Genomic DNA, 9,299 nt, shown 5'->3' with positions numbered 1-9,299 from the left:
GGCCCCCCTCAGGCTCCCTGTTTCAATTCCAATCCTACCACTGGCCAGCCGGTTGTCATGGAGATGTCCTTGGGACAGGATGAAGAGGGCTAAGAGCTCGCTCCCTCCCTCTCCCTAGAAGTCAACATGGGGCCCCCACCAGTCATAGCCCATTCCCTTTTCCTCACTGTCTCCTCTCCATGTCCTCATCCTCCCCCCTCTTCCTCCCTCGCCTGCAGCTGGGCCCCATAGCTCCTTTGTGAGTTGGGGGTTTCCTCTCCTCTGAACCAGCAGTTTCACGAGTGTGGGTGGTGGGAAGGCCTGAAGCTTGAAGGACCTAACTGGGCTCTGTCCAGGTGCTTCCAGGGGCAGATGAGACAGAAGCAGATGCCCTGCAGCCACAGGAAGCTGCAGATGTGCCTGTCTGGCACTCAGGCTTCGATGCTCTGCTCCCCTCCACTCCCCTCTGAGCCTGTCCCTCCCACCCTCTCCTGACACCCAGGGCACAGCAGCGAAGTTCCAATGTGAGTTCCAGCTGGTTTTGCTGCTTTGGTATTCATGCCACTCAACCTGCACCTGAGGACACCGCCCCCCGGGAAGGAGATCTAGGGGGGTTGGGGGCAGCAGTGGGTAGCCATGTGGGTGACCATTGCTCAGAACTGACCCTGTCTGTCTGAGGGATATGGGGAACTGGAAGGTGAGGCTAGGTACTGAGCCTGGAGCAGAGGAGGAGGGGAAGGGTGGGGAGGGCCAGAGCCAACCTGGAAACAGAAGAGAAGAGGCAGGAGAGAGGCGGGGAGGGAAGGGCAGGGGAGAGGTGGGAGGTCTCCAGGGTGGTCTTGGCTCTGACTTTAAATGGATCTAAGGTTCTAAATGGATCTTGGGGGCCACATGGGGGCCCAACTGAGGCACCCTGCAGCACCCACAATGGTGCAGGCAGGAACTGGGGAGACTGAGGTCTCTCCCAAAACACATCTAGGTGCATACACTGGACTGAGGGTCCCACCACCCGAAGATGACGAAAGCACCCCCATGCCTGACCAGGGGACATCCCAAAGTTTAAGGTGCTGGGCTGAGAATGCCCCAGGCTCTCCCCTCCCTCCCCTGTGCCTCCCTCCTCATCCCTCCCTTCCCTCCCTCCTCCCCTCCCCTGTCCCTCCTCCCTTCTCCCTCCACACCCCTCCCCTCCCTTCCCTTCCCTCCTCTGCCCGGAGAAGAGAAGCAGTGACAGCCGGTGGGGCTCTGGAACCCAGCAGCCCTAAGTCTACACTGCACCCAGCCCTGCACCCTGCCTCCAGCCCAGCTCAAAGTTGGGGCACAAAGAAGCGGGAACCAGAGCCGAGTCTGAGCAGCCTGCCATGGAACTCGGGGGCCGGGGGGCACCACTGCCGTTCCTGCTGCTGCTGCTGGGGGCTGGATTCCTGCCCGGTGAGTTTCAGAGCACAGGGCAAGCCAGACCTCAGGGTGCAGAGAAGGGGAGACCCCGAGCAGCGTGTGTCCCAGGGGTCCCAGTCACAAGGCAGCTGAGCGGGCGGCCAGGAAGGGGTTAAGGCAGAAGCCGGCTGGGCCAAGGAGGAGGGTCCAGCGCATGAATGGAGGCGACGTGCCCACCCTTTGTGCTCCTTTCCCAGATTGGAAAGCTAGGAAGGGCATCCTGACTGGTGCTCCTTGGGGAGATCCCCGTGGATCTGGCCTGTCGCCAGGCTGGACAGGGCGCCCAGAGAGGCAAGGCATGCTCCCACCTCTGGGCTAGTTCCTGGAGACTCTTAGATAGAGGGGAGGTCGGTCTACTGTCCTCCAGTCTGTGTGCTACTCCTGAGACCCGGTGAGTAAGGGGGTGAGTGATGGGTGGTAGGTGCCAAGATCCTGGGGTGGGGTGGGAGATGGGAGTTGCTGGGCAGGTCCTGTATCTGTCTGTTCTGCAGCCCTGGGCCACATGGAGCGAGCCCACGCCGAGGAGCGGCTACTTAGCACACTCTTCTCCAGCTACAATAAATGGTCCCGACCCGTGGCCAACTCCTCGGACGTGGTCCTGGTCCACTTCGGCCTCTCCGTCGCACAGCTCATAGATGTGGTACGTGCAGGCTCCGAGCAGGGACTCAGCCTATGTGGGTGGCATCCTTCCTGGGGGTGGCCTGAGCCTGGGGCCCGTTGTCATTGTCCATGCTGGAATGTGGGACAGCACTGCAGAGATGGTCTGTCCCCGAGTGGTGCCTGGCCAGGACACTGGGGGGGGGGTGCATATCTCAGTGGTTGTCCAGGGCCCATGGAGGGTGGACTAGTAGGTGTTTGAGACCCCTTGGGCCACTGGGTTAGAAGACCCAGATGGGGAGTTGGAGAGATAGCACAGAGGGTGGGCATTTGCCTTGAATGTGGATAACCTGGACCTGATCCCCAGCATTTCAAGCCTGCCAGGAGTAATTTTAGAGTGCAGAGCCAGGAGTCAACCCTGAGTGCTGCCAGATGTGGCCCAAAAATCTAATAAAAGAAGAAAGAAAAGGAAAAAAGGAAGGAAGGAAGGAAGGAAGGAAGGAAGGAAGGAAGGAAGGAAGGAAGGAAGGAAGGAAGGAAGGAAGGAAGGAAGGAAGGAAGGAAGGAAGGAAAGAAGGAAGGAAGGAAGGAAGAAGAAAGGAAAGAAGAAAGAAAAAAAGAAAGAAGAAAGAAAGAAAGAAAGAGAAAGAAAGAAAGAGAGAGAAAGAAAGAAAGAAAGAAAGAAAGAAAGAAAGAAAGAAAGAAAGAAAGAAAGAAAGAAAGAAAGAAAGAAAGAAAGAAAGAAAGAAAGAAAAAGAAAAAGAGAGAGAGTGAAAGAAAGAAAGAAAGAAAGAAAGAAAGAAAGAAAGAAAGAAAGAAAGAAAGAAAGAAAGAAAGAAAGAAAGAAAGAAAGAAAGAAAGAAAGAAAGAAAAAGAAAAGAAAGAAAAAAAGAAGAAAGAGAAATAGAAAAAAAAATAGCTTCACAGGGAGCCAGGCACCCCCAAGGTCACTTCAGCTCCGGCCCAGGCAACCCCATACAGTAGAAGCCACCCAGGCTGGCATCCTGGACAAGGGACCTCCAGGAGGCTCTGCGGAGTGGAGAATCAAGTACTTGGAGCCCAACCCGTGCCTCTGCCCACCCATTCTGACAGTCCTCTGCTAAGTAGTCAGATTTGGGTGAATTCTGTGAAGCCAGGCGTCACCCCATCTGCCCCCATGCAAGGCAGGTGGATATGCTGCTCCCCTCATGACCCAAGAGGCTGCCTAAAGAGGAGTAGGGCGCCCAAGGAACCCCAGAAGTTCCCTCTGCTGCTACATGAGCTGCCCCAGACACCCCACAGGAGTAGAGTCATCCATGAGGCCCCCATGAGTGCTGGGTACAGGACAACACAGCACCCTGGGCCATAATCCATACAGAGGTGGGGGCAATGGGGCACAGATGACCAGGACAGACATGGGTGTGGGCACAGGGTTGAGTGGCGGGCACTGGAGTGCTTGTGAAGTGCACAGGGCTGAGGGTGGCAGGGGTGCGATGGTGGACATAGGGGTGCCAGTGGAGGGCACAGGAATGCATGTAGAGATGGACACTGAGGACACTGGCTGCAGTTGCCTTGGATGTAGGATGCCCAGGGGTGCTGCAGGGCCTGGCTGGGTCCCACTGTCTGTGGCCTGCCTGGGGAGGTCGCTCAGCTGGAGCTGAGTGTCCCTGACCAACACTCTTGAGCATGTCACTTTGAGCTCTGCACCTCCCTGACAGCCTTGCAGGGAGGGCCCCCGCTCGGGGAGGGCCCCCCATCCTGGCATTCAGGCTGGGAGAGGGGGGGACTGGATAGCCTGGGCCTCACACCAGCACCAAAGATGGTCTGGGCTGAGGCACTGTCCCTTGGAGGCCCCAGGGGCGAGAGGCCAACACAGTCATATTTCTGTCCTAGGATGAGAAGAACCAGATGATGACAACCAATGTGTGGGTAAAGCAGGTGAGAGGGGCCAGGACAGCCCTCACTCCCACCCTACAGCCCCCTCCATCCTCCTCCCACACCAACAGTCCCCAATCCTGCGCCTCCCCTCCCTCCCCTCCACCCTCCCATCCTTCCCCTTTCTGACCTCCAGCTCTCTCCCTACTCTCCCTCCCTCTCTCCTCTATCCCCCCTTCCCATCCAAGTCCCCTCTTCCCACCACCAGGTCCCTTCCCCTGTCTCCCCCCTTCCTCCTTCAGCCCTCCCTAACCCTGCCCTTCCCCAGGAGTGGCGTGACTACAAACTGCGCTGGGACCCCATGGACTACGAGAATGTCACGTCCATCCGTGTCCCCTCTGAGCTCATCTGGAGGCCAGACATTGTTCTCTACAACAAGTGAGGACCGAGAGGGGACAGGCCAGGAAGGGGGGGCCCTCTGGCACTGGGTGGGCCTTTTGGATGACCACCTGCTTCTCCTGGCTGGAGTCTGGGTGGGTCCCCTCACACAGTCTCGTACCCTGAAAGAGACCCCTTCTCAGCTCAGTGCTGAGTGCTCTAAGCCTGTGCCCCCTCCACAAAGGCTCCACCTTCCTCTGCTAGGGCCACCCCATGTGCTCCAGGACCCAGAGATGGGGTGAATGCCGGGTGTGCTGGGACCTGCAGGAGCTTCCAGCCTCACTGACACTAACAAACCCACCCATTGCTGTTTCAGGCCTGACTAGCTCCTCTTCCATTTTGTTCAACAGGGTCCCAATGAAGGTGTAGGGAAGCGGTCGGGTCTGCTGAGTGAGCAGGGGTTAAGAGCCAGGGCAGCAGCATTGGACCCTGGTCATCACCAGTGCTGGACTTGGGGAGCAGGGAGGATAGGGCAACCCTTTGGGGGAATGTTTCCTTCCAAACACATGGGGCTGACTCCTGGCTCTGTGCTCAGGGGCCCTTGTGTGAAGATGAAGACCCCCTGTGCTGTCTTTCCAGCCTGTTTCCAAACAAGCTACACAGGGTCAGGCCAGAGAAGGACCCTGGCCCCTTGCTTTGCCCCACCCAGGCTTGCAGCACCACATAGAACCACGCAGACTCACACAAACCCACACAGACCCACATAACAGCCCAGTGCTCACAGTCTGCAGGATGGGGAGAGAGTCCATCCATGGAGGCCTAACCAGCCTGGCCCCTGGACACAGAAGTCCAGGTCCAAGGAGTTGGGTGGAACCCATGGTCTGTCTCGCTTTGCAGGTGAATGTCCCTTGATTCCAAATTGGGGAACCTGAGGCAGGAGCCACAGCACACAGGAAGGGCACTTGCCATGCCTGTGGCCAACCCAAGTTCAACCCCCAGTGTCCCATATTAGCCCCCTCAGCACCGTCAGGAAAGATTCCTGAGTGCAGAACCAGGAGTAGGCCTGAGTACCACCAGGTGTGGTCCTAAAGAACAACAAAAATACTGGGATTGGGGGCCAGAGAGAAAACACAGTGGTAGGGTGTTTGCCTTACACGCAGCCAACCCAGGAAAGACCCAGTTTCGATTCCTGGCATCCCATATGGTCCCCCGTGCCTGCCAGGAGCTATTTCTGAGCAGACAGCCAGGAGTAACCCCTGAGCACAGACCGGTGTGACCCAAAAACCAAAAAACGAAAAACAAAAAACAAAACAAAAAAAACAGCGGTAAGTTGTTTGCCAACCCAGGAAAGACCCAGTTTCGATTCCTGGCATCCCATATGGTTCCCAGAGCCTTCCAGGAGCGATTTTTGAGTGTAGAGCCATGAGTAACCCCTGAGCGCCGCTGGGTGTGATCCTAAACAAAGAAAAAATATTGGGGCACTCGCCCCATCCTGGAGAGGATGCCCCTAGCCTGTGTTTGAGCACGAGTAATTTCAGAGAAACAAGGTGAGGGCTCTAGGAGACCCCACAAAGAGTGGCCTGTATGGGTGTGGACATCCAGCCAGGGATACGGGGTGGGGTGAATAAGGATAGAGGGGGGAGGTATGGGCAAGGCAAAGGGGGTGCAGTATGTGTGGGGGCAGCCACATAGGGCAAATGTGTCTGTGCAGCTGTGAGAAAGGTGTGGATACAGGTGTGCATGGGCAGCCGAGCGGTACAGCCATGCTGGCAGGTTTGGGGTCTGGAGCTGGGGAGCATCGACAGGTCGGGCCCGGAGAGATAGCACAGCGGCGTTTGCCTTGCAAGCAGCCGATCCAGGACCAAAGGTGGTTGGTTCGAATCCCGGTGTCCCATATGGTCCCCCATGCCTGCCAGGAGCTATTTCTGAGCAGACAGCCAGGAGTAACCCCTGAGCAATGCTGGGTGTGGCCCAAAAATAAAATAAAATAAAATAAAATAAAATAAATAAATAAACAGGTCAGGGACCTCTCCCCCCCACCCCGCTCTCTCTTCACAGTGCGGACGGGGACTTCGCAGTGACGCACCTGACCAAGGCACACCTGTTCCACGACGGGCGTGTGCAGTGGACGCCGCCCGCCATCTACAAGAGCTCCTGCAGCATCGACGTCACCTTCTTCCCGTTCGACCAGCAGAACTGCACCATGAAGTTCGGCTCGTGGACCTACGACAAGGCCAAGATCGACCTGGTGCGCATGCACAGCCGCGTGGACCTGCTGGACTTCTGGGAGAGCGGCGAGTGGGTGATCGTGGATGCCCGGGCCGCCTACAACACGCGCAAGTACGAGTGCTGCGCCGAGGTGTACCCCGACATCACCTATGCCTTCATCATCCGCCGCCTGCCGCTCTTCTACACCGTCAACCTCATCATCCCCTGCCTGCTCCTCTCCTGCCTCACCGTGCTGGTCTTCTACTTGCCCTCTGACTGCGGCGAGAAGATCACGCTGTGCATCTCCGTGCTGCTCTCGCTCACGGTCTTCCTGCTGCTCATCACGGAGATCATCCCGTCCACGTCACTCGTCGTGCCGCTCATCGGTGAGTACCTGCTCTTCACCATGGTCTTCGTCACGCTCTCCATCGTCGTCACCGTCTTTGTGCTCAATGTGCACCACCGCTCACCACGCACCCATGCCCTGCCCTCCTGGGTGCGCAGGGCCTTCCTGGACCTCCTGCCGCGCCTGCTGCTCATGCAGCGGCCTGCGGTGACCAAGGGCCACTGCAGGCGGCTCATCGAGGCCATGCACCAGTTTCCTGGCGCCCCACGCTTCTGCCCCGAACCTCAGAGCTGGGGCCCGACCCCCTCCCAGCCCGCCGAGGATGCCCTGGACTCGCCGGCCAAGGCCCCACCTGCCAGCCCCTCGGCTACAGCTTCAGTGTCCAGTGAGGCTGTGCAGGGTGGCCCCGGCCCTGCTGGGGGCCCTGCGGGTGGGGGCCTGGCCAGAACCCAGTCCCTCAGTACCCATAACAGGTCCTGCCCCAGCGACGGCGAGGGGGGCGCTCTTCGGAGTCGTTCTCTGCACTGCTGTGCACCCCAAGATGGAAACACCCAGGCTGAGGGCCCTGCTGCCCTGAAGAGCCATCCTGCACCGGACCGGCTGTGCCCATGCTCCTGCAGGAAGGAGCCCCCTACACCCCCAGTGGCAACACCCCAGGCCCGAAGGGCACTGACCCAGCCTCCTGTGCTGTCCCCGGCCCTGACATGTGCGGTGGAGGGGGTGCGCTATGTCGCTGACCACCTCAAGGCTGAAGATGCTGACTTCTCGGTAAGTCTCCCAACCCCTGAACCAGCAGCCCCCCTTCCTCCCTGTGTCCCCCTATGGGACATGGGCACAGGACACTGTTGGCCGCACCCCCACCCTGTGACCTCAGCCTCCAGGACTCCAGGTGTTGGGAGGAGACAGAGGCGCATTGCTACCTGGGCAGAGGGATAGTCTAGGGGCCCAGCTTGGAGGACCAGGGGTCCCCAGAAAGTCAAGTATCTTTCCTTCAGCTTGGGCCTCAGGGGTAGTGCATGGGACCAGTATCTGTCTGGTACCATGTGGCCAGTGCATACAGTACTAACAAGTGCTCAAGGCCCAGTTCAGCTTGAGCCACAGAAGGTCCCACCCAGGTTTGCCTCTCAGGCCTACACTGCTCTTCTTGCCAGAAAGGACCCTGCCTGAGCCCTGTCCCCTCTGTCTCTGCCTGCCTACAAACCCTGAGAACTGTGGGTCATGGGGAGGGAAGAGGGGCAGTGCACACACCGAGCACCCCAGGCCGTGGTTAACTCTGCCTTATTCAACTCCTCAAAGTTGGGAAGATGTTCTGGAGCTTTCTGCAAAGTTCCACCTGGGCAAAGCAAGTCTGGGAATTCAAGCTGGTAAGGTGAGGAGCAGAGATGAGGCCCTAGATCAGAAATGGACTTGAGGCCCCTTTGAAGCTGCACCACCAGCTGGTCATACTGTCCTGGTTTGTGGCAGCCTTGAGAAACAACAGTGGACACACAGGGAGGGGACAGCCTGGTCTCCCTGCTCAAGGGCTGCCCTTGCCTGACACGGACTCTTACAACTGGAAAAGGCTTTTCTTAGCTCTTCACAGCCAGTCAGTTCCCCTAGGAGGCCAGCAGCGCTGGCCACTATCCTGCCCTCTCACTGTCTTCTCAGCCTCTGCTCCCTCCCTCAGGCATCTGCTCTTCAGGCTTAGGAAGCTTTGGGGGCCTCAGCTGTCTTGCTGAGCTGGGACTGTTACCCAGAATGTCTGCAAAAGGGGTGGAATCAGGGACTTGCGCCCCCTACCCCAAGATGCTCACTGTGACAGTCTGGCCTGAGTCCCTTCTCAAGCCTCCTAGCACACAGGCAGTAGCCAGAACATCCCAGGGTTCAGGTGTGGCCTGCACAGAAGGCTGACCATGCAACTCCAGTTCCAGAAGGCCCTGCCAGTCAGGGACCTAGGTGGGGTCCCAATTGGACTGCACTGTCCAGGTATCTGTATGTCCCCCCACACTGACTGGGTGTGTGTATCCCCCACTCTCCTCAGGTGAAGGCGGACTGGAAGTTTGTGGCCATGGTCATCGACCGCATCTTCCTCTGGCTCTTCGTCCTTGTCTGCCTGCTGGGCACCGTGGGCCTCTTCTTGCCGCCCTGGCTGGCTGGCATGATCTAGCTGTGGCTACGGCCCTCCACTCTGCTGCTGTGTCCCTGCCTCAGACTGTGAGGAGCTGAGAGCCATGTGTCAGAGGTTGATTAAAGCTTCGAAGACGACCAACTCTGCTTCCTGCTTCTCACTATGCCAGGGGCCCCTCACCTGGGGGAGGCAGACTTGACTGTGTTTAGTGCAAATCCAAGATTAGGGTGTCAGGCTTGGAGTGAGACCTTCTGTGCTGCACTGGAGTTGGGAGTTTCCCTGAGGGAAAGGGGCTCCCATAGGGCCCCCAGCAGTGAGCAGCCATGGCTGTGACCCTTTCCATAGGGCCCTGGCCTGGGCCCCGTGAGCTCAGGGTCCATCCAGACAGTGACAGGG

General features: G+C 58.2%; 1 protein-coding gene across 1 annotated transcript; it reads left to right on the top strand.

Moving 5' to 3' along the window:
* Positions 1-1,148: 1,148 nt before the first annotated feature.
* On the top strand, positions 1,149-9,044 carry CHRNA4 (cholinergic receptor nicotinic alpha 4 subunit). The gene is made up of 6 exons (XM_049777138.1): positions 1,149-1,407; positions 1,905-2,053; positions 3,883-3,927; positions 4,193-4,302; positions 6,301-7,564; positions 8,817-9,044. The coding sequence occupies exons 1-6, from the start codon at positions 1,338-1,340 to the stop codon at positions 8,940-8,942; spliced, it is 1,764 nt and encodes a 587-aa protein (XP_049633095.1). The 5' UTR covers positions 1,149-1,337; the 3' UTR covers positions 8,943-9,044.
* Positions 9,045-9,299: the final 255 nt, after the last annotated feature.

Source organism: Suncus etruscus, chromosome 7 (genome assembly GCF_024139225.1).
Source record: "Suncus etruscus isolate mSunEtr1 chromosome 7, mSunEtr1.pri.cur, whole genome shotgun sequence".
In the NCBI taxonomy this organism is placed as follows: domain Eukaryota; kingdom Metazoa; phylum Chordata; class Mammalia; order Eulipotyphla; family Soricidae; genus Suncus; species Suncus etruscus.
The sequence above is the reverse complement of the archived record's forward strand: the minus strand, read 5'-3'. Positions and strand labels throughout refer to the sequence as shown.

What these genes read in the sequence shown, in the direction of transcription:
- CHRNA4 (XM_049777138.1), top strand. Translation starts at nt 1,338, where the DNA reads ATGGAACTCGGGGGCCGGGGGGCACCACTGCCGTTCCTGCTGCTGCTG. An exon ending in GGGGGCTGGATTCCTGCCCG is followed by an intron (nt 1,408 to 1,904) that starts GTGAGTTTCAGA and finishes TCTGTTCTGCAG; the next exon opens with CCCTGGGCCACATGGAGCGA. An exon ending in CCAATGTGTGGGTAAAGCAG is followed by an intron (nt 3,928 to 4,192) that starts GTGAGAGGGGCC and finishes GCCCTTCCCCAG; the next exon opens with GAGTGGCGTGACTACAAACT.